The sequence below is a fragment of the Meles meles genome, chromosome 7 (genome assembly GCF_922984935.1).
Source record: "Meles meles chromosome 7, mMelMel3.1 paternal haplotype, whole genome shotgun sequence".
Classification (NCBI taxonomy): domain Eukaryota; kingdom Metazoa; phylum Chordata; class Mammalia; order Carnivora; family Mustelidae; genus Meles; species Meles meles.
In genome coordinates, this window is record NC_060072.1 from 22,063,302 (window position 1) to 22,089,084 (window position 25,783).

Consider the following 25,783-nt stretch of genomic DNA (forward strand, 5'->3'; position numbering starts at 1 on the left):
ATTAAAAACATAGATACATTCATGTAAAATTTCAGGCTCTGAACCTAAAAACAGGAAAGACAGGAATATTTTCACATATTAATACGACTGCAGTAGAATCTGGGCAGACTTTGCTAAATATTCATGGGAACTTAAAGATGTTATTTGACTGCCAGAAAAATCCAACACAGGGCTGCCTGGGTGACTCAGTCGGTTAAGCATCTGCTTTCGGCTCAGGTCATGATTCCAGGATCCTGAGATCAGGCGCCACATCGGACACCCTGCTTGGCGGAGAGCCAGCTTCTCCCTCTCCCACTATCCCTGCTTGTGTTCCCTCTCTCAGTCTCTCTTTCTCTCTCTGTAAACTGCCACAAAATTTAGCTGCTTAAAACAACACACTTTTTTTTTTTTTAAATCTGATATGTCTGTGGTCAGGAATCTGGGCATGGCTTAACTGGGTTCTTCTTCACACTTTCTCACAAAACTTCAACCTAATATGTTGGCCTGAGCTGGGGATTCAACTGAAGACGGATCCACTTTCAAGCTCACTGACATGATTATGATCAAGTTTCATTTCCTTTTGGGTTGTTGAGCTGAGGGCCTCAGCTCTTAGCTGGCTGTTGACCAGTGATTTTCTTCAATTCCATGCCGTGGATCTCAACACAGTAACTTGCTTCATCAAAGCTATCAAGGGAGAGGGTTTCCTAGTAAGGTGGAAGTCAGAATTTTTGTAATCTAACCATACATGTGACATCTCCACAATGTTGAGGTATTCTATAGGTTAGAAGCAAGTTATTCCAAGAGGCAGTTGCATAAAGCCATTAATACCAGGAAAAAATGATCAGTGGGGCCATATTACAAGCCACCTACCACATGTGGCCATCCCTGAAGATAGTGTACAAGAAACTGGGAGTGAGTGAGGTGGTAAGGGCGCCAGGGAAAACTGGGGTCATTATTAGAAGTCAATGCGTGCTACATGGTGAATACAGCTGTCCATGATAGATTCCCTGGTTTGGCTCTGGGTTACATGGAAAACAGAAGAGAAAGCTCTTTTTCTACCTCCATGACTTTGAATCATTATGATCTCAAGGTCTATTTTAATTGTATGTTTGCATTATGAGATAAAGAAGTTTTGGTCTGTTAATTCAACATTTCTAGGCCAGTTCTACTCCTTTTTTATTTTGTATTTATATCATCATTTTCAGCCAATGCCTCTATATGAAATAGATTAAAATTTCTGTATGTGAGGTTGCTGAGATTGTCTTAAATGTGAAGGATTAGACACAGGTTTGAGGCTCAAATTCTCTCAAACCCCATCTCACTTTACCTAAAGAAACAATTTTTGGTTGCTGGGGAAAAAACAAGTCTTTAAACCTGAATTTTCAGGATTTTAGTAGCAAATGGAAATAAGTATTAACCTTAAGGTTAAAAATATTTGGGGAGAGGGGGTTTCTGTTTTATAGAAATCATAGATTTAACAGTTGACTTCATCAGGAAAGTAAACAGATCTCCTTCACAAAAGGTATTTATCCTACCCATGAGATTTCAGAATAGTTAAAATTGCCAGGCTAAAAAAGAGTAGACGAATTAAATGTCTCATCAGTTTTCATACTTAATCATAATTCATTTGTTAGTGAGTGATAGACATTAAATCTGACCTGAAGTTTCTTTGAGAATTATTTCAAAATCATGAATTTCATAGATTTTAGACAGTGCTTGACTGACTAAGCAAGTTGATTTTTTGAAATTTGTTTATGACTGGATAGTCAATTATTGTTAATAATATTATCATATGTATTATGTTTATTATAGATAAATGTATATTATAGCTAATAATATCTAGCTAATGTATATTGTTACAGCAAATGTTTTTACTATTATTTTCACTAATATTTGTTCAGTTCATGCTACATGTCAATTACCATTCTAAGCACTTTTCATAATTATCAATTCCTTTAATCTTCAGGTTAATCACCTTTAAAAAAAAAGATCATGTATTCATTTCCTTTTCAACCACTTTGTAATGTATGCACAGAACACTTGGAATTTGGGTATGTCTTTCTGGCAACCAAAGAGATTTTTTGCCATCACTATCAATTAGACAAGGTCTTCTCTATGGGAAAAATCAACCCCATATCTAATTTCTGCAGTTGGGGGATGGCAGGCAAAGTTCCTTTCACAAGAAATTCACTTAGCCATTAAACCAGGGCTTACTTTGAAAATTTCTAAGAGACTGAGGATTTTTGGAATCCCCTCTGCTTAGAGACTGTCCCTTAAAATATTTACTTGGGTCATTTTGTCTATTTTCTCTATAAGAGGGAGAGCCTTAAAGTTTCTTGTGTCTCCCTATTCCATTTTCCTCTCTGCATTATTCTATCTCTCACATCCTACCAGATGATGTTTGTGCAACAAAAATTTGATCATATCTTTTTGCTCTTGAGAAAGAAAATAGTTACTCTTTTTCTTGGCAAACAAGTTCCTTAATTACCTGTTTCCTGCATATCTATCTTGTTCCATTTCCTGTGTCATTCCTCTCCTTAAGCAAGCATGTATAACTTTTGAAATTCAAATCGTAATTAATCATTTTAATCATTTTTTATTCAAACATAGTTTTCTCTCATTTCCTCTGCCTGGAATGCTATTGTATTAGGATTCTTCAGAGAAACAGAATTAATGGAAAAATAGATAGATAGATGATAGGTAGATAGGCAGACAGACACAGATATATACAAAAAAGGAGATTTGTTATAGGAATTGGGTCACATGGTTATGGAAACTGAAAAATTCTACAATCTCCTTTCTGTAAATTGGAGAACCAGGAAAGCCAGTATGTAATTCAGTTCTAGTCCAAAGGCCCAGGACTTTCAGGGTCTGTCAGTGCAAATCCTGGTCTAAGTCCAAAGGCCCAAGAACCCAGAGTGCCAAGGTCAGAGTGCAAGAAGAGATAGAACCACTCTTCTTCAGATTTTTTGTTCTAATAGATCCTCAACAAATTGGGATGATGTCCACACATGTTGATGAGGATGATCTTCTTTATTCAGTCTACGGATTCAAATACTAATCTCCTCCAGAAACACTCTGACAGACATACCCAGAAATAATTGTTTCATCAGCTCCCTGAGGATCCCTTAGCCCAAATTGACACACAAAATTAACCATCAGAACCATCTTCCTTTTATTTGCCGCTCAAACTCCTGCTAAATCTTCAAATCACAAATCAAATGAACTCTTCCATAAGCTAACTACCCAAGCCAAATTAAGCACACTTTCTTTCCTTCTATATTTTATATATCCTGTACACATCCATTATAGCATTCATCACCTGCATGGTAATTTTCTCCCCACTAGCTTCTAAGATCTTTGAGAGCAGTACAGTTTCCCTTTCTTCCCTGGGCCTAATACAATGACTGGCACACAGGAGGCCTCAATGACTTAATGCTGTAATTAGCTTCTTAAAGAAGATTCAAACATCTGCCAGAAGCCTTAAAAGAAGGAAAAAAGAGAATGAAATCAACGGAATTACTATTTTTTACCAATCAGGTATGGCCTATATATATGTATTTTTTGTTGTCTGCCAGAAGATTTTAGCATTTTAAGCTTAAATTTCACTTCCTATTTTAGATCATACCCCAGCACATAAGTTGTCAGATTGGTTTTGTAAAGGCTGGTATTTCTTAAGTGCTTCAAGAAGTTTTTAGTTCAAAATAAAATTTAAGGCGTTAGGGAAAATTTAATCTGAGCTACTGTCTTCCTTTAGCATTTAAACACCAAAGCATGATATTGGAGTATTTTCGTATTCAAATCTTGGCTTTATGATCCAGAACTCTGTTGACCCACAACATTCCATAATTCCTGAAATGACTAATCCTTTTCCTTCTTCTGTTGTCTGCCACCTTTGTTTTGCATTCCTCTCTTTGTATTTCAGAATGGTTGTCATTTTATCAGTGGAAGAAATCTCGTTCTTATTGCATTGTCTCTGTTTCTGCTAATTTTCATTGTCAATTTTTCTCTATAAAGAAATAGATATGAAGTTTAAGATTCTCAGCTCAGAGGACATTTAGGATTGGAAAAATGGGATAATGATAATTCTTGGTTAAAAACAGAATTATTTGTCAGGATCCTTCTTACACTATCCTACGGGAGTGAGCACTGTTCACTTTCTAGCTCCTACACCTGTAATACAGGATATAAAAGACTGGAAAGCAGCCTCATATAGACTCCAACACTATAGTTCTTAGTTGAATGTGCAATTTCTCTCCCAAATATGGAAATAGTTTTCTTCAGAAGTTCAGCAGGGCTTTTTTACCAGTCTCTTCAAAAATGACCAATCTTACTTAACATATGTTGGAATAAATAACTAATAGTGTCTTTGTTGATTACAAAGCTGGGAATCAGAATTATCCTTTCTCACCATTCCTTGTTTTACCTTTCTTCTCTTTTCACCTTTTGATGCATGTGCTGACCTGGCTGTTGGTGTATGTTAGATAAGACAAAGACTCTAATGACATCATAGGTTTGGGGAATCTGATCACCTTACAGTGCAATGGGCTTTCCTCTGTTATTTGGGCAGACTGTTCACTCCCAAAACAAAGAGGACTATGTGAGGAAAAGTACTGATGGCTCAGGACCAGTCACTTTGATGGAGAGACTGACTGAAAAACACAAGTGTATATTCCACTGACAGTACGGATATCCCTATCATTTCATTAGCTCTTTATAGTTCACACTGACTTTTCACATATGTTATTTCATTTCTGCTTCCAACAAAACCATAAAATAGGTGGGGTGAAATGTCCCTCTCACCTTCCCAATGAAGAGCTAAGCCCCAGAAACTTGCCCAAGAAGAATAGCACTCTCTTGACTGTTCCGCGGTCCTTCTCAAAAATAGAGACAACAGATATTTACACAATGGAGAGGAGACAAGATGCAAACGAAGGCTGACTGGCTCCAGGACCAGGGCTCTTCATCACCCTGCTGCCTCCCGCTATTGAGACAGCGTCTTCCTGGACACACAGTACAAGCATCCATGCTTTGCAGAACAGACAGGCTAGGCCTCAAGGTGGAAACTACACGGAAGCTGCCGTCCCTTAGAATTGCAGAAAAACCCTTTGTCAGAGTGAAATAAAAATATCGGAGTGATAGGATTTACCCTTCTTTCACCTTTCATTATTCCCTCCTACTTTTTTTTTTGTTGCTTTGCACTTCAGAAACTAAAAATTTTGAATGCAAGATGAAGGGTAGAAAGGAGAATAAACAGAAAAAAACTGGGAAACCCTTTTAAAACAGAAAAAACTGGGAAACCCTTTTAAAACAAACTTTCTGGGATGTATATGCATGAACATTCTCCCTCCTGAAAAGCGCAAATTTCCAATCCTGCGCATCTGGAAAAGAGAAGCAGGATAAGTAGCAGCTAAGAGCTTAGGCTTTGGAGGCAGGCTTACCAGGGTTCTAGTCTAATTGGGCAACTCTGAAAATGTATGACCTTTCAGAATCTTCTTTTTCCTTCTCTGTAAGAGCAGATGATAACCATAGTTCTTCCTGGGGTTATCCTGAAAATAATATGAGCCAATATGTGTAGACCATTTAGAACCTGACCACAGTAAATGTGTTTGCTTTATTACATAGTGAGATATTTGTAAAGCCCTGACACATAATTAATAAATAATTAATAAATTAATAAATAATAAATATTAGCTCCCTTCCTTTATATATGGTTTAGACTGCTGGAAAGATAATCTTTGAAAAGTATATGCTGTATGTCAGTTACCTTGGTGCTAGGATAAACAGGCATTTATTACATTTTTAAGGGTTTCTTTCTTTTTCTTTCTTTCTTCTTTCTTCTTTCTTTCTTTCCTTCCTTCCTTCCTCCCTCCTCCTCCTCCCCTTCCTTCCTTCCTTTCTTCTTTCTTTCACTTTTGTCAGGAGGCTCTCCTTTATCCATCCCTTCCTAAATGCCATTTGACTACTTAACAAATTTGATAACTGCAGCCTCTGCCAAATTCTTTTCCCCACCTTATCTGTTTTATCAGTTCCACTGAGTAGCACCTATTGAAGCAGATAGTGTGTAGGTTTTTCTTTTGCTTGTGGAAACTGTAGTCATTTAAGGGGTTTTCTCTAATTCATCTCTCCTCTCCCTATGGTCACAATAAGAAGTCATGTTTCTAAGTTTTAATACTTCTCATATCAAATGACATTCTCTAAGTGGTAAATCAGGTTCTCCACTGGCCTGTGAAGTGCATAAGTGCAGGGCTGTTCAAAGCTATATCCCCATTGCCTAGCAAAGTGCTTGGAACAAGAGGTACTTTGTAATAATTGTGGAAGTAATCAGTCAATGCTGAAAGAATGAATAAAGTATAGAAAGAAGTATCCTCCTCCCCAATTAACTAGAACCTAATTAAGAGATGTCTGAAATTAATCAGAATATCAGCCTTCTACTTTGAAAGAGAAAATTAACTTCAGAAGCCCAAACTGATATCATGTATTAATTTAATACTATATCCTGGAATAAGTACACATTCATCTCAGTCTCCTAGACCTTTCATCACTATGCAATATACAGTGAGAACAGTTAAGAACATGTCAAAATTAAAGTATAGAGGCTATCAGTCTTTAAATTTACTGCCTCAAATTCTCTTTTACTAGACGTCAGACTGTCTCACTCCCTCACTACATTCCAGTCTGTGTCAGAATCTCACCTATTCAGAGAGGCATTCTCTGACAATTCTGCCTGTAAGTAACTTCCCTCCCCATTATTCTTTATTTACTTTCCCTACTTTATCAGTTTAACTTTTTAAGCTAAATTTATTTACAACAAACTGCACAAATTTAAAGAGTACGGCTTGATGTATGACAAGTGGTTGTACACTGAAACCTTCACCACAATAAAATAAATGGGTCATCTCCAAAATTTCCTATCACTTCTTAATTCCTCCCATCCCCCCTTCTCCCATTCCCAGGTAGCCACTGATCTGTTTTCTATCACTAGAGATAAGTTTGCCTTCTCTAGAATTGTATATAAATGGACTCATACAGAATGTAGTCTTCTGGGGAAAATCTGGTTTCTTTTACTCTGCAAAATTATTTTGATATTCAACCACGTGTTGCATTTATCAACTGTTCCATTCTATTGCTGAGTAATATTCTATTGTAAGAATATACAACAATTTATTTATTCAGTTGATGATGAGTATTTAGGCTGTTTTGAGTTGTTGGCCAAGTTTCTGTAGGATATGCCTTCATTTCTCTTGGGTGGATACCCAGTAGTGGAATGGCTGGGCCATGTAGTAGATGTATATTTGACTTTTTGAGAAATTATCAAACTATTTCCCAAAGAGGTCATAGCATTTTACATTTCTACCAACAGTGTCTGAGAAGCCCATCGATCCACATCATTGTCAACTTTTGGTGGGATCAGCCTTCTTAATTTTAGACATTCTAATAAATGGTATTGCATTATGGTTTTCAGCTCCATTTTCCTAATGTCTAATGTTGTTGAACGTCTTTCCGTGTGCTTCTTCAACATCTGTATAGCTTCTCTGGTGAAGTGTTTGTTCAAATCTTTTGCCCATTAAAAAATGATCTTTTGTTAGTGAATTTTGAGAGTTCTTTATATATTTGCAATACAGTCTGTTACCAGGTATGATTTGCAAATGTTTTCTTCCAGTCCACTGTTTTGTCTTTTCATTCTCTTAACAATGATTTTAAAGGAGTCAAATTTTAAAATTTTGATTAGTTTTAATGATCATTTTCTCTTTTAGAATTATGCTTTTGGTGCCTAACCCAAGTTCAGGATCTTCCTAATTTTCTTGTATTTTTTTCTTCTAGAAGTTTCATGATTTTACATTTAGGCCTATGATGCATTTTAAGCTAATTTTTATATATGGTATGAAATATGGATTGAAATCCATTTTTTGTATATGTACATTCCTAGTTACTCCTGCATCATTCATTAAAAAGTCTCTCCTCTCTCCACAGAATTGTCTTTTACTCTGATCGAAAGTCAATTGATTCTCTGTGTGTCAGTCTGTTTTTAAATCATCTATTCTGTTCCACTGATCTGTTTATCTATCTTAACACTAATACCCCACAGTCCCCATGGCCCTAGCTTTAAGATAAGATAAGTCAAGTAATATACCTTCTCCAGCTTTTTTCTTCAGTTATTTTGATTATTCTTGGTCCTTTGTGTTTCCATATGAATTTTATGAGAAGCTTGACAATTTACATACACATACATGCACACACACACAAGTCTCCTGGAATTTTGATTGGAACTACATTAAATCTGTAGATAAATTTGGGAAGAACTGACATCTTAACACTGTTGAATCCTCCAATCCATGAATACGGTGTATCTTTCCATTTATTTAGATCTTATATGATGTTTTCCAGAGGTGCTTTGTAATTTTAAATATATAGGTCCAGAATATCTTTTGACAGATTTATTCCTTAATATGGTTTTTTTAAAATTTCAACTTCTATATGTTTATTGATGGTATATACAATACAATTGATTTTTGTACATTGTTTTCTGCAACCTTGATAAAATTATTTATTCCACTAGCTTTTATATGGATCTCTTAGGATTTTATACATATATAGTCATATCATATGTTAACAGAAAAGTCTTCCTTTCTAATTTGAATGGATTTTATTTTTTTTTCCAGATTTATTGTGCTGGTTAGAACCCCTAGTACATTATTAATTACATGGAAGAGGTGTTAGTGGACTTCCTTGCCTTTTTTCCTGATCTTAGCAGCAAAGCATCCATCTTTTACAATTAAGTGCAATGCTAGCTATAGATTGTTTTATAGATGGCTTTTATCAGGTTTGAGAAAGTCCTTTATCATTGGTTGAGTTTTTATGAGCAATAGTTGTGGGCTTTGTCGAATGATTTTTTTAATGCATCTACTGAGATAATCATGCGATTTATTTTTACTAGTTAATATGGTGAGATGCATTAATTGATTTTTTAATATTAAAAAAAGACATATTATTGGAATAAATCTAATTTGGTCATGTTGTGTTATCTTTTATGTGTTATTGAATATTATTTCCCAACATTTTGTTAAGAATTTCTACATCTGTATCCATGACAAACATTAGTCTATAGTTTTCTTTTCTCAAAATATCATTGCCTGACTTTGGTATCAGAGTAATTATGAACTCATAAAATGGGTTGGCAAGTATTCTCTTCAATATTCTGGAAGAGTTTGTGTGAATTGTTATTATTTCTTCTTCATATGTTTGGTAGAATTCACCATTAAAGCCATTGATGAGGCCTGGAGTTTTCTTTGTGAAAGGTTTTAACTATAAATACCATGCCTTTAATAGGTAAGAGATATTCAGTTATGAAGTTATTCAGGAGAAAGCTTTGATTGTGTCTTTCAATAAATTTGTCTATTTCACCTTAGCTGTTGCATTTATTGGCACAAAGTTATTAAAAATATTTTATTATCCTTTTTAGGTGTCTGCAGACTTTGTAGGACTGTGACTTTTCTCATTCTTGATATTGGTAAATTGTGTATTCTCCTCTTTTTTTCCTGGTTAACCTGTCTAGTTGTTATAAATTATTGATGATCATAAATAAAAGCTTTTAGTTTCATCGATTTTTCTTTATTGACATTTCATTATTTTCTTCGCTAATCTTTATTTCCTCCTTTCTGCTTACTTTTGGTTTTATTTTTTTCTCTTTTTCACATTTCTTAAGGTGGATGTGGAGATTATCAATTTGACATTTTCTTTATTTCTAATATGAACATTTAATGTTTTAAATTTCTCTCTACATATTTCTTTACTACATCTTACAAATTTTAATATAGTGTACTTTTATTTTTAATCAGTTCAAAATATTTTCTGAGTTAATGAGAATTTGGGGTTTTTTTTTGGTAAGTGACTGTTTTAATAATAGCAAAGGGAACTTACAATTGGAGTTTGACTTGAGTGGTAGCAAGAAGAATGGATCCCTGTGCCACTTTCCAAATTTTAAACCTTATAAAGAGGACTTAACTAGGCTCAGTCACATATACAATGTGAATATTTTCAACATATTATATCTCAAATTTACATCTTTGGAGCAGTCTGTGGGAGCCACAAGGCAAATGAAACCCACATTCCAATGATGGGGCAGGGAGCAAAGACCCACTAAGTGCTCAGGTCTTTTTTTTTTTTTTTTTAATATTGTGTGTGTGTGTGTGTGTGTGTGTTCCAAAATTCATTGTTTATGCACCTCACCCAGTGCTCCATGCAGTATGTGCCCTCCAAAAACACAAACAAATGAAGAGCAAAATCTCAAATGGAAAAGATTATGAGGATATGGAACAGTGATGACTGGTTCTTTACAGTAATTAAATCGATTGGCATTGGTTGGGTAGACACACTGGAAGTGTTTTAAAGAATTATGGAAGGAGAGAGAGCTGATACCTTATTTTCAAATAATCTAGAAAAGTATATGTTTGATAGAGCATGGAAAGATATATAGTAACTATTAACAGAGAAATATAACAGAATCTAGAAGTTAAAAAGGAAAAAATAGAATAAATAGGAATGTCACCAGATCAATAAAATTTGAAAAATTAAAAAAAGGAAAATGAGGAAAAGACAATGTACATAAATATAAATAGAAAATAAAATGGAATGATTAAAATCAAACATGACTGTCATTATCCTAAATTGTATTTGCCCATTAAAATGCAAACCACTGGGGCACCTGGGTGGCCCAGTTGGTTAAGCATCCAGCTTTTGATTTGGGCTCAGGTCAAGATCTCAGGGTCCTAGGATTGAGCCCATCTGGGGCTCTACCCTCAGCAGGGAGTCTGCTACAGGATTCTCTCTCTCCCTTTATCCCTTCCCCTGCTCACTCGTTCTCACTTTCTTTCTAAAATAAATAAATAAATCTTTTTTATAAATTATAAACCACTGGACTATAGTTTTTTAAATTCCAGATTAAAACATAATTACAGTTGTGGACTATTCATAACAGACACATTTTTTTAAAGTGACCATTTTAAAAATTAAAAATAATGGGTAAACACCAAAAACATGATTCATAAAAGTAAAAACTGACAAATTGTACTTCATCAAAATTAAAAACTTTAGCTCTGCAGGAAACTGTGATATATCCATATCATGGAATGTTACTCCAAAACAAAAAGCAATGATCTATCTATTCATACACAGAGTAACTTGTATGGATTTCAAGAAATTACACTGAATGAAAAAAAAAAAAAGCCAGTCCCACAGGTTACATGCTCTATGATTCCATGTATATAGCGTTCTTGAAATGACAAACTGATAGAGATGGAGAACAGATTAGTAGTTGCCAGAGGTTAAGAAGCTGGGGCGGGGTTGTGGGGTGATGGCCATGGCTATGAAATGGTTACAGGAGGGATCCTTATGATGGTACTGTCTTTATTTTGACTGTGGTGATGGCCACACAATCTACATGTGTGATAAAATTGTGTAGAACTAAACACATAGGCACACACAAATGAGTGCATGCAAAACTGGTGAAATCTGAATAAGATCGATGGATTTTATAAATGTCGTTTGCCTGATTGTGATATTGTACTTCAGCTATACAAGATGTTAGAGTGGCGAAAATTGAGTAAAGCCTACAGGATCTGTTTCTTAATAGTTTTTATAACAGCATGTGAATCTATGATTATCTCAACATAAAAAGTTTTAAAAAAGAAAATGGAGGGATATCCAGAGATATCAGTCAGAGAACTGAGAAAAGAATGGTATATCCACATTGTGGACTACTAAGTAGCTATTTATAAGAATAAATTACAGCTTATCACTTACCTAGTGGAATTTCCATAAGGCTTTGTTGAATGAGAAAAGTAAGGTTCAGAAAAATAAGGGTAATATGATTCTATTTTTATGAAACAAAGCCTACAATTAGTATGTGTATTTGTGTGTGTGTGTGTGTGTATGATAGAGAGATTTCTCAATGGATTAATATATGTAAAGATACACACTAGTTTAACATGAATTAACTTGAGGGAAGGATGGATAACACAGATGGTATGGAGTAACTAGGGGAAGGCATAACCAAGGATGATGGAAAAGGAAGAAAAAAATAGAGCACTAAAATACCAATATATAAAACAATAAATTATATGTATATGCAATTGTGTGTTTCGTGTTCTCATAATTTTTTAAGAATTTTTTTTTGTTATTCAATAACTGAAAATTTATTGAGACATAATTTACATATTATTCAATCCACCCACTTAAAGTATACAATTCAGGGGTTTTTAGTATATTCAAGCGTTGTGCAACTATCCCCAGATAATTTTAAAACATTTTTATCACCGTCAAAAGAAATGTCACATCTATTAACAGTCACTCCTCTTTTTCACCCAGTACTCCTTCTCTAGCCCTAAGCAACCACTAATCTACTTTCTGTCTCTATAAATTTGTCTATTCTAGATATTGCATATAAATGGAATCATATAATTCATGGTATTTTTTGACTGGCCGCTTTCATTTAACATAATATTTTCAAGGTTTAGTTATGATTTAACATTTATGAGCTCTTCATTTCTCTCTATTGCTAAATAATATCCCATTTTATAGATATAATTCATGGTATTTATCCACTCAAGTGTACAGCCTTGCCCATGTACAGTCATCTTGGTATGACAGTGGTTATAGGAAAATTTTCTGTTTTTCTTTCCCTAATCTTTCTGTTAATCTCTCTGCCCCCTTTGGCCTCACACCTGGATATTAGGCTCGACTAATTGCAAGCTTATTATGCTCTTATTTTTGACAGTTCTCTAAGATAGGAGTTGTTCCAGAGTCTGGTCCAATTAAATTGGGTTAGGAGTACTTCTTGAGGCCAGTATTTGAAGTTTGTTCTGATCCCAGGAGAGCATTTCTTTCTTTTTTTTTCTTTTTTTTTTAAAGATTTTATTTATTTATTTGACAGAGATCACAGGTAAGCAGAGAGGCAGGCAGAGAGAGAGGAAGGGAAGCAGGGTCCCTGATGAGCAGAGAGCCCAACGCGGGGCTGGATCCCAGGACATGACCTGAGCAGAAGGCAGAGGCTTTAATCCACTGAGCCACCCAGGCACCTCCCAGGAGAGCATTTCTTAACTGTCTCTTCTTGATTCTCTAAAACCAGCTGCCCTACTGTTTAGCCTAGAGTCCTAGTCTCCTTTTAATTGCTTACCACAAAAATCTCCATTGTTTTTAACAATGCCCTTAGGCTTGTACTTCTTCATACTGTTTCAAATAAAGTCAGTTTCTTGGAGAGAGCTTTAGAGCTCTCTTGCACTTAAGGACTGACCTATTTATGGACTGACATATTATGACTAGTTCCCTTTGGCAGAATCTTTGAGTCACTGTTCTGGGCAAGGGGCAAGGGTGGTAGCCTCTGGTCTTCTCATCCTCTCAGCTCTTGCCTTTCTGGGCATGGAAACTCAGCTCTTATAAGCAAGCTGGGTTGAGGGCAATCAGGACCCCAATATTCCTACTCTGTCGCAACTGTGATGGAGCATATAAAATGGGGTCGGGGTAGACGAAAGGAGCGCATGACCTCTCAGGCACACTCACCAAGAATTTAACCTCTGAGCCTTGGAATCAAATGGAATTAGAAATGTTGCCGGCAGAGTTGTCTGGGTGGCTTAGTCAGTTAAGAGTCTGTCTGATTCTAGATCTTAGCTCAAGTCTTGATCTCAGGGTCGTTGAGTTAAAGCCCTGCATTGGAGCCTACTTTAATTTTTTTTAATTAATTAATTAACAAAAATAAAGGAAGGAAAAAAATGTTGCTGGCCTATCTTTTTTGATAAGGTATCATATTCTTTGGATGGGTGCTGAGAGGGAGTCTCATCTCTTGGGCACAGCCACTCAGAGTGGGCTTTCAAGTTGAGCTGGGGAGAGAGGGGAGAAAAGGAACATGTTAGGACTCAAGTGCCACAGACTCTTTGTTCTTACCAAGTTTCAGTAGATTTTCTTGAATAAATATTTTTCCCACCTTCTGCATGTTCTTGGAACAATTTGCAGATACTTTAAAAGGTTGTTTTATTATATAATATTCAGCAGTTATGTCTGTTTCGTGGAGAATCATGTCCATGGAACTTTTCACATTGCCATTCTGAAAGTGACATCCCCAGATTTTTTTTTTTCTAAAGACTGTGCCAAAGAAAATTCCTGGTTTCATCACATACTCTGAGTTTGTTTTCCTTGTCTAAAATGGGGTTCATAATCCACATCACACTGCCTAGGACATAGTATCTCTGAATAACTATTAATTTATGTTTTCCCTCCATTTATCTCACTCTGGGGACTTAGAGAAGTTCTAGTTGAATAAAGATGTCTGTCCAATAATGTATTGTTATGCTTGAAAAATTTTTAAGACTCCAATAAAGTATTTCAAGTAATATTTGTGGTGAGAAATGTACTTAACCGCTATAAAAACGTGATCTTCAGACTTGAACCAGGGTTCTTTTAGAAGTTTGACTCTTGAGAAAATACTTTTAACAAAATTGCAAACAATTAGACTCACGATTTCTTTCTTCTTCCTCTCTCTCCCTCACCACCTCACCCTACTCAGTTCTCTCCTACTTATTTCCCTCCTGCATTATAGCTTTTCACTGACATATGAGAATTACCGAATAGAACCTGTATGACTGAAAAAAGAATTAATTTAATCTGTACAAAGATTTGTAGTGATTGGCAACTAGCATTGTCTCCAACCTATATTCGTTTTTTAAAAATTGAATTATAGTGACACACGGTGTTACATTAATTTCAGGTGCACACCATAGTTATTTGACAACTCTGTATGTTATGCTATGCTCACAAGTGTAGCTACCATTTGTCACCATATGACACTATTACAGTATCATTGACTCTATGCCTATGCTATACTGAAAGCCTGTATCTCCCACACCCCTTCACCCGTTTTGCGCCTCCCCACTGACAACATCAGTTTGTTCTCTGTATTATGGGTCTGTTTCTGCTTTTTATTTGTTTTTAGATTCGACATATAAGTGAAATCATATGGTATTTGTCTTTCTCTGACTTATTCTACTTGGCATAATACCCTCTAGGTCCATTCATGCTGTCACAAATGGCAAGATCTCATTCCTCCTCATGGCTGGGTAATATTCCATTGCATTTGTACGCCACATCTTCTTTATCTATTCATCTATGAGTAGTCATTGGGGTTGCTTTCATATCTTCGTTTTTGTAGATAGTGCTGCAGTAAACATAACAGTGCATTTATCTTTTTAAATTGGTAATTTTATTTTATTTGAATACGTGCCCAGTAGTGGAATTACTGGGTCATATGGTAATTCTATTTTTAATTTTCTGAGACATCTTTATATTGTTTTTCGCAGTGACTGTACCAGTTTACATTCCCACCAACAGTGTATGAGGGTTCTTTTTCCTCCATGTCTTTGCCAACACTTGTTATTTCTTGTCTTTTTGATACAAGCCTTTCAAAAGTTGTGAGGTGATATCCCATTGTGGTTTTAATTTGCATTTTCCTGATTGGTGGTATTAAGCATCTTTTTATGTGTCTATGGCCATCTGCCTAGCTTCTTTGGAAAAATGTCTATTCAGATCCTCTGCATATTTTTAAAGCAGATTTTTTTTAGTGTTGAATTGTTTAAGTTCTTTATATATTTTTATATTAAACCTTATTAATATACCATTTGCAAATATCTTCTTTCATTCACTAGGTTGCCTCTTGTTTGTGTATGGTTTCCTTTGCTGTGCAAAATCTTTTTATTTTTGCATAGTCCCAATAGTTTATTTTTGTTTTTGTTTCACTTCCCTGAGGAGACACATCTAGAAAAACTTTGCTAAAGCAAAGGCCAAAGAGATTACTAATGACCATGTTTTCTTCTAGGAGTTTTATGGTCTCATGCCTCAAATTTAGGTCTTTAATCCATTTAAAGTTTATTTTTGTGTATGGTATAATAAAGTAATCCAGTTTCACTCTTTTGCATGTAGTGTAGGAGAAAAGGAACATGTTACAACTCAAGTGCCGTAAACACTTGAGTTTTCCCAGCACCCATTTGTTGAAGAGACTATCTTTTCCCCATTGTATATTCTTGCCTTCTTCGTTGTAATTGATCATGTAATTGTAGGTTTATTTCTAAGCTTTCTATTCTGTTCCATTGATCCGTATGTCTGTTTTTGTGCCAGTCCCATGCTGTTTTGACTATGATAACTCTGTAGTACATCTTGAAATCCGGGATTGTGGTACCTCCAGCTTTGTTCTTTTTTCTCAAGATTGCTTTGGCTATTCAGGTCTTTTGTGACTCCGTAAAAATTTTTTTATTATTTGTTCTAGTTCTGTGAAAAATGTTGTTAGTATTTTGATTGCATTAAATCTGTAGATTACTTTGTGTAGTATGGACATTTGAACAATATTAATTCTTTCAATCTATGAGTATGGAATATCTTTCCATTTGTTTTTGTCATCTTCGATTTCCTTCATCAGTGTTCTATAGTATTCAGAGTATAGATCTTTCGCTTCCTTGACTAAGTTTATTCCTAGCATTTTATTCTTTTTGCTGTAATTGTAAATGAAATTGCTTTCTTAATTTCTCTTTCAGAGCAGAGAAATTCTTTGTTGTTAGTATAGAAATGCTACTGATTTCTGGGTATTAATTCTGTATCCTGCAACTTTACTGAATTCATTTATTACTTCTAATAGATTTTTGGTGGAGTCTTTAAGGTTTTTATATGTATAGTATCATGTCACTTGAAAATGGTGATAGATTTACTTCTTCCTTACCAATTGGTTGCTTTATGTTTCTTTTTCTTGTCTGATTGCTGCAACTAGGACTCCCAGTACTATGTTCAATAAAAATGGATGTTCTTATTTTATTTCTGATCTTATGGGAAAAGCTCTCAGTTTTTCACAATTGAGTATGATGTTAGCTGTGGGTTTGTCATATATGGACCTTATTGTGTTGAGCTATATGTTCCCTCTAACCCCAGTTTGTTCAGAGTTTATTTTATTGTAAATAGATGTTGTATTTGCCAAGTGCCAAGTGACATCTATTGAGATTGACATCTATTGAGATGACCATATGGTTTTTATGCTTGATTTTGTTAATGTGGTATATCATGTTGATTGGTTTATGGAAATTGAACCATCCTTGTGTCCCAGAATACATCTCACTTGTTCATGGTGAATGATCCTTTTTAATATATTGTTGAATTCAGTTTGCTGATATTTTGTTGAGGATGTGTGCATCTATGTTCATCAAGATATTGGCCTGTATGAAAGCTATGTTTTCATAAAGCAGTCTGGACCTTGAAATAATTCTGCTCTCTCTCTTTCTCTCACTCTATTAAGAAATGAAAATCCTATAAAAACTATTTCCAGTGTCATTAGTTTATTCACTTAACAAAGATGATTTGATACATCGGCTGTGTGTGTGTGGCAGTACCCGATCCCTGATATGTATCTTAAGAGATGAGATGGGATTTTAGGATTTTAAGATTTTAACACATGCCTTACTAAGCTAAAACATTATTATTATGTTTGCACAATCTTTTTGTAGCCTATCCACCTGCTCATAGTTCAAAATGATCAGGAGGAACAGTGTGGATATGATCCTAGGAAAGGCTGTATTTGATATTTACCTTTAATTTCACCTTATACCAGATTTAGAGCTGGCCAAGAACAAACAGTGTCTTGTTTTCAACTTCTCATACAAGTAATGTTGAGCAGCCAGAGCCCCTTAAAACCGACTCCTTAACTGCTGCAAACTTTTTGACCTTCTTGAAAGATCTAGAACCAATCAGAAATAAATCATAATCAAGTGAAAAGGAGGATGAGGATATTAAAGATCCAGACCTAAAAATTCTATATAAAAGCCTACCTATCATTTTTAAATAAAAATTCAGAGACTTCAGATAGAAATTTTTTAATGAAATGTTAAACCTGAAGCTAGAATTTTATGTTGTTTGGATTATGAAATGAAAATTTTTTGGTTTAGCAGGCACGTCCTGAATCCTTACCACAAGCAGTATTAGCAAGACATAGTTCTACAAGTCTTATACACAAATAACTATAATATTAGACAGAAAATATTTATTTGTCTTAATAGAGGTCTAAAAATGCCATTTAACACAGTTAAAGAAAGCATTTATTCCTGTTAGGAGGGATTACAAAAACTTAAAGGAAATGTCATCTGTTCCAAAGCCAAAGAAGGGGCAGAAATGTGGGGACATAACAAAACCAACCCAAGTATGTTACAGTATGCATTTAGAGACCAGCCAGAAATCCCACGTGACTGGAGTGCCAGGGAAAAATAAATAAATGTAGATGATTTGTAAAAGATCATGGAGACCCCAAAATGTCATTAGGAGCAGATGGGAGTTTATTTGGAAACCAAGTGAAAACCATGAAGGTTTCATGTTGTTTTGAAACAAGGCATAAAAACCGAACTGTCCTAGAGAGCTTAGTCTGACACCCGTGTATAAAATAGATTTTAAAATAGAGATAGCGGGGCGCCTGGGTGGCTCAATGGGTTAAAGCCTCTGCCTTTGGCTCAGGTCATGATCCCAGAATCCTGGGATCGAGCCCCACATCAGGCTCTCTGCTCCGCGGAGAGCCTGCTTCCTCCTCTCTCTCTGCCTGCCTCTCTGCCTAGTTGTGATTTCTCTCTGTCAAATAAATAAAATATTTAAAAAATATATATCAGAGATAGGAAAAGCAATAGAGATACTATCATTGAATCTAGCCATGTGGGCCTAGATGTCTTATGAGATGGCAGAATCAAAGTAAGGCCATTCCACAAACATGGAAAAGGAAGTAGAATCCAGGGAATGGATACAAAATACCCTGGTAAGGACGGACTAGAACCTGGGGTTGCATGTCAGGCAGTGAAAGACCAAGTCCAAGATGTTTTAAAGATTCATGTCTGTGTGCCAGGGAGGCTGACAAAGTTCTTAAAAAGAGAAAGATAAGGTTTGGAGAAAGAAAAAAAATAATGTTTCATTTATTTAATAAATGTTTCTTGAGCACTTATTATGTGCCAGGCACTGTTCTGGGGGATGTGAGTTATCTTTGATTTTTAAAACACTTTCTGTAGAAAAGACACTGTTCCCAGTCTGCGTAACCACAAAGGCAGAGCTGGAACAAGTGAGTAGGAGTCAGGTAGGAAGTAAAATATCTAATAAGTGGAGTCTTCCTGATAAGTAGTAAGAGCTGCGTTCTAGGCAGTATTCAAGCATAAATTCGGTGATAATCATCTCGGCACCCTGTGACAAGGGATTTCTGCCTTAAGAGACAGGTTAGACTAACCCTTCTTCAAGTTATCTCCCAATCTTAAAAGTCTATTCTTTCTTATGATTTAGTCCTGTGGGTTCTATTGTTTTTTCTCTGGGTTCTATTATTAATCTCTGGTTTCTCTCAATTATTAAATAAATTACCCAATCTGTCTGCCATTCAGTAAAACTCACACATTTGCATCTGTTATTCTTGAATTATTTTTGGTTAGGGTTCTTCTTCTTTATTAAAAATCTCTACCCAGTAATGTTACCTTTATAGCTAATTTAGAATGCTAACCCTGGTAGACTGGGTTATAAATATCAGAGGGGAAAAGGATTTCTTGTGCCTAATAATATTTTTGTTTAGAAGAAGCCCTGCAATTGAGAAATGAATTATCTTGACTTCAAGACTGCGATGCAGTTTCTGTATTTTGCAGTAATTCAAAAGGGGAAAAAAATATTTCAGAGAGGTTCATTTTCATACAGCATGTTAAAGGAAGAGAATAATTATTCTCCAAACCCTGCAAAGCTTTAGATCGGAAACATTTATCTGTGCTGCAGTTAGAAAAGAAGAAAGGAAAGAGAAGAAAAGGAGAGGAAAAAGGAAACCTGTAGTGAGCTCTGCTATAAGCTATAGTTAAAGCTTTGCATTTCCTGGTGTCTTTTGAAACGTAAAATTCCACAACAAATAGCCCTGTAACGTATAACCAGTATGAAGATTCAATTGAGATTTAAGCACTTTGGTTTGCTTTTGAATCTTGCTATTTTCTGCATTTGTTTTGACTGCTCTCATCATTCAGGATTGACGCTTGGATGGGTGTGTAGGAGGAAGCAGCAGCAGCAGGCTTACAGCTTGCAGACAAAAAAAAAAAATCTGCCTTATCTGATGGCTATTATTGAAAATGCGAGGTGTAGCCTGGGCTGGGTAATGAAGGGGAGCGAGCGAGGGGGAGCAAGGAGCATGGAGCTGCATACTGATGAGTGTAGGAGTACTTGATAAAAAGAATTCTGGCTGCTGGCCGTGCATTGCTCATTGTGGAGTACTCCAACAATCACATAGAACGCAGACCAGCCTAAGCTGACAGCTTGATATGCCTTCTTCTGCTGCCTGGTTTTGGGGGCTGTATGACGTACTGGTCGGTAGTAAAGATTAATATGTAAGAAATGTGGAGCTAGGATCAAGTCATACTCCACAGCCTGCCTGGCAAACTATGTTTTACTTCTGACTTTGCTCTCTCGCTGAGAACATTAATCTGTCAAGCTGGCGGGCTCCTTTGATAGCAACTTTCCCAGGAGCATGATGTGGCAATGCCACCTCTCAGCCCAGGACTACCGCTATTACCCAGTGGACGGCTACTCCCTGCTTAAACGCTTCCCTCTTCATCCTCTTACAGGACCCAGATGCCCCGTCCAAACAGTGGGACAATGGTTGGAAAGCATTGGGCTACCTCAGTACGAGAACCACCTGATGGCTAATGGATTTGACAATGTACAGTTTATGGTAAGATGCTCTCTGTGTCCACGGAGCTGCCTTTTGTCTGTCTTTGCTTCTTCTGTGTCTTACACGGCTCAGAGGCAGCCTGATTTGCACCAAAACCGGTCAATTTATGTATGTAACTGCTTCAGAAAATCGGATGCCCTTAGGATGGAACTTACTGTGTGCATATAGACACTTGCTGAAAAATGAGATCTATAGGCATCCATATACATATGTATTATGTGAATGAACCGGTGAGAGTACTATTTATAGGCAGTGAAGGAAGATGAACATTTATATTCTCCCTGTCATTCTTTGTGTGATTTTTTTATAAATTTGTCATCTCAGAATACCCAGTTAGATTATAGTACTCTTCAGTTAATTCTAGATTCCTAAAACATCTTTCATTTGAGCATCAGTGTTTAGTGATTAATTAGACAATTTGTTATGTTTACGGTGTGAGGATTATTTTTTCCTGATAATTGTTCGATAAGCAGTTTAAATTATGTGGACGACCTTTAGTTTGTTAGCAAACTGCTTCAGATGGTCAATTATGGAGAACATTCACTTACTTACACATGTTGATTGAAGAGCACTGAAGTGTTATTTATTACTTCAGATAAAAGAAACAAACGTTTCCATCAACTACCTGTCAGTATTTAGAAAGGGAGGCTGATGGACTAAGTACATTCATGTACTTCTGAATACTGGTCTGCATGCAGTCTAAACCCGGTGTGTGCAAACTTCTCCCTGTGATGAATATAGGTGAGGAAGGAGGGTGGGGAGATGTGCAGACCCATAATACAGCTTTCTAATCATTCACATACCTCCCCCTGTGCGCATCAGTTTCCCTTGTTAAGCTACGTCACAGTCCTTATTACCTTTCCTTGCTTTTAAGTTCTCATCACACATATTACTGATCCCTAAATTTAGAGAGAGCTGCATAATATAAGCATGTAACACACAAATGGCTTGCAGAAAATAATTAATAACTATTTCTAAATAAGATGCTGGGGCAGACACGTGAAGCTTATTAATGCTAGAATAGATAACAAAATGTGAAAGCTACTTAGGGTTGTTTTTTTTTTTAAATTTCCATTTAAAATTATTTTTCTCCAAGCTTGACTTGACTATTATGGATTTAAAAATTAGTCAAAATGTTAAACTTCTGCCTCTTTTCCTAAACAATGTATGCTCCACGAGCTTTTGAAAAAAGCTACATAAATATAGTAAGACATATGAGCCCTAAGTAACCGTATGCATAGAACTCTTTACGGATGTGTGTTTTTTATAATGGGATATGCAGTTACTGTTATCTTTCTCCTGTTGAAGAGAACTGTCACTGATTAGACAGATAAGATATCGTGGGTATTGAAATAGGAAAAAAGTGAAATTTCTTCAGTTGCTATGACAGTGTTAGGACTACTGAGCAGATTTAGGACAGACTTAGGACTCTAAACAGAGAACACTAAGAATTCGGGGGAACTATCAAACAGAATGAAAGTCTTTTCATGGCTATTTATATTTACTGCACATCTTGATGTCTTTATTCTTTCCCTCTGTCTCTGCCTGAGATAAGACTTTCTCATTCTCACGCCTCAAACCCTTGTCCAAATTTATTCTGGTTCCATGAGAAGCTAGGTAGGTCTTTGGATTCTCTAGACTATTTGGCTACTTCCAAATATTTTAATTCAACATAATTTTCCCCTGAGTGTTGGACACATTTGAGCAAATATAACCACTTTTTGAAAACCAGAAACTGAAAGGTTAATCAAACAGTTTTAAAATAAGCATCTCGAGGTCATAAAACAACACTCAAGGATGAATTATGTATAAGTACTCCAAAATGTATCTGGGAGGCAAAAATCCTGGGTATATGTGACAAAACCGAGGTCTGAGCTTCTCCATAGATTATTGTCTTTACTTTTATAGTTCTAAGTTTTATGTATGATTTTCCAGAAAATGAGAAAACAAAGTTAATTCAGATGAGTCAATCAAATACTTTCTTCATGAGACAAAATTAATTAAAAAAGAAACAAACTTTGAATCATCATTCAGAGGAGTTAATTATGAAAACTGAGCAAACCATAAAGTAGCGTCATTAATTATTGCTTTCTGTGCTGCTCTACACAACTTATTTGCTACTAGTATCATAAAAAATTAGTTTCTACCTTTATAAAAATTATTTATTGATTTCCATAATCTGATTTATTTAATTATGAATTTAGTTAAAGTACACTAATATGATCAGCCCACTTTAAGAAACAGATTTTATTAATGGGATGAAAAATCTTTTAGACCTACTTAGTCTCCACTCAGTATCATATTCTAGCCTTTATTTTTCTTGAAGCACATTCTGACCTGCATTTATTCATCCTGTTGCCTAAGCAACAAGCACCACACTTCCATTAACTGTGATGTAGTGCAGGTCTTATTAGCTTTTTAGAACAAGACAGTAGAGACATCAAAAGGATATAATTAATGTTGCTTGAAACTTCATTTTACATCCATGCATAGATATACTTTATTTAGGAAACATTCTCAAGAGTTAATTTTTGATTTAATCAATATTCCATTAATGAATGTTTTAAAGGATCCATATAAGTGACTTTCAAAGTATTTATTGAAAGCTTTAAAAAAATTTTTTGCTAACTCTGTTCTACATATTCTCACACATAAGTACAATATATGGATGATTTATCCACAGGGCTATGATTAACTTTAATAAAGATTTCTTACATCAGTTCTTAGAGAGATTAGAAAAGTAAGACCTTCATTTATTTTTTGTTTTTCTATCAATTATTGTGTCCCCTTTAGGCTGTTAATATTTATCCTTGATTTTACTTCTGTGTGATTTTTTTTTTCAGTATCTGAAAATCAGAATTCCAAATGTATTCTTTATGTACCTGGTCTTGGTTTGCTGATATTTATATACACTGTTCTGACTTTCCTGCACCCTTAAATATATATAATAAATGGAAATTGATAAAATATAAGGAATAACTACAAAACTACATCAGGTCATCTAAGACTTTGGGAGAGTTAGATTTATGTTGCAATCCAAGGCTCCTTCAACACAGAATCCTTCATCTGAAGACTTATCCAAGCCCTACTTACCTGTTCATCCCCTCCAAAGTAATATATAGTCAGCCTCCTCCTAGTGAGGCATGTGCTACTCACTAGCCTCTGGGGATGCTGCCAGGTCCTAAAATATGTCTATGTTTCAACATGACTTTTTTTTTTTTAAACCAAGGAGTTTAGATATGAAGTGTTTAGTATACTAAACCTACATGCTTCTTTACTTCCTTATTATATAGGTTTCTATCATCTCTTTTTTCCAAGTCTGATGACTGCTTCCTAAATTTTAAGTCTCAAACTATCTATTCTTCTCTTGATGACTGCTCATTTGTACTCTCCTCTCCCCATCCTGGACAGCTATTTCCTTTCCTTTCCCTCTCTCTCTCTTATTTTTTTTTTTTTTAAATCCTCAGATGTCTAACTCAATTCCTGCCTTGTTTATGTAGCTTTCCGTAATGACTCTAGTCCTCTGGAGACTCTCTTTTCTCTGCACTCATATAGTGGTTGTATTCGGTATGAAAAATTACATTTGGCATGCCATTATTCACTCTCTAGAATTAGAAGTTAAGTTTTTGTTTGTATATATCTTGTCTCTCCCACTAGACTAGAAACTCTTCAAGTCCACATTGTGTGTATTCAATTCTCTGGTCTTTCTCGCATCTCCTAGCATAATTCTGTGTACATAGACATCACCCCATAACAACTGAGTGCACAGTAGACTGTTTCAGATGGATCTCCAACCTCATTTTTATTTTATTTTATTTAAAGATTTTATTTATCTATTTGACAGACAGAGATCCAGTAAGCAGAGGGACAGGCAGAGAGAGAGGGGGAAGCAGGCTCCCCACTGAGCAGAGAGCCCCATGTGGGGCTCTATCCCAGGACCCTGAGATCTTGACCTGAGCTGAAGGCAGAGGCTTAACCCACTGAGCCACACAGGCACCCCATCCAACCTCATTTTTAAATTGGAAGCCTTGTTTTGCCCATGGAACCTGGAACATTAGTACCATTCACTCATTCATGCAGCAAACTATCCTTAAACATTTCATATGTGCTAAAAACAGTGTTAATTACTGAGAATGTAACAGTGAACAATACATGGTTCTTGACCTCTAACAGGTTACAGTGTTGCTCTCAGGCATATCAGATTATTTGCACGCACATTAGGCACTCATTCCTTCATGAGCTCACACACAAGTACACATATACATTCTATCACAGGGATCTTGCCCATCCTTTTATATAATCACCACCCCTCAGCATATTACTTACTAACAATTGTTTTTTTCAGCAACAAATTACAGTAGGCAATGGAAGAGATAAAATCTATCATAGCAGGGAGTAACGAAATGTAAAGATACTGATAACAACAAAACCCTGACAGTGTTATGGTAAATTTATGGTCCAAAAACTGAATTAAGAAGTTTTTATTATCGGAGGAGGACTGACTCATAGCCTCACCCAGGATAACTAGCTGACAGTTATATTTGTAAACTCTAATCAGAAGGGGGAAAGAATGAAATTATGCCAACTCATTTTTTTTAAGCATTTCCTGTGTTTCTAGCAGTTGCCATTAACTTAGCTTAAGATGCTTTGACCAATATTAAGATGCCCCAAATGCAGCCTTTACAGAGTAAAAAAATAAAGTTATTCCAGGAGCCCTATTTGATCTGGCATTTTGTACACTTGGATGGGTAGCATTCATAAAGGACTTGTTGAAGGTCAGAGTGACACTGAAGAGTGGAGCCACAGAGCTCTTGGAAGTCACCCATTTGAACAAAAGATTTAAGGAAGATTGATCTTATAAGTATTTAGTTGAAAATTTCTTTTCCATTTTCGTGGTGCATTTTACATGCGAATGTACTTATGTTTCTCTTCCTCTTTTATATAACTTTTCTGTAATAAGAGCACCATTTACAGTTGACCTGATAAAATGATCTTTTAAGTGTCTTAGCAACATATCATGACCCAAGAAAGAAGTTAAACTTGTGAAGCAGGAAAATA

The 25,783-nt window shown here is 35.6% G+C and overlaps 1 protein-coding gene across 17 annotated transcripts in view; it reads left to right on the forward strand.

Annotated features, from left to right (window-relative positions):
* ANKS1B (ankyrin repeat and sterile alpha motif domain containing 1B) overlaps positions 1 to 25,783 on the forward strand; it is a 1,113,728-nt gene that overhangs the window by 711,240 nt on the left and 376,705 nt on the right. For 12 of the 17 annotated variants that reach the window (XM_046012089.1, XM_046012090.1, XM_046012088.1 and 9 more), the window contains exon 15: positions 20,619 to 20,725. In XM_046012089.1, the coding sequence (XP_045868045.1) occupies positions 20,619 to 20,725 (107 nt within the window). Of the gene's footprint in view, positions 1 to 20,246; positions 20,726 to 25,783 lie in introns of those variants that run through there. The other 5 variants (XM_046012096.1, XM_046012097.1, XM_046012095.1 and 2 more) reach the window with 3 other exon arrangements.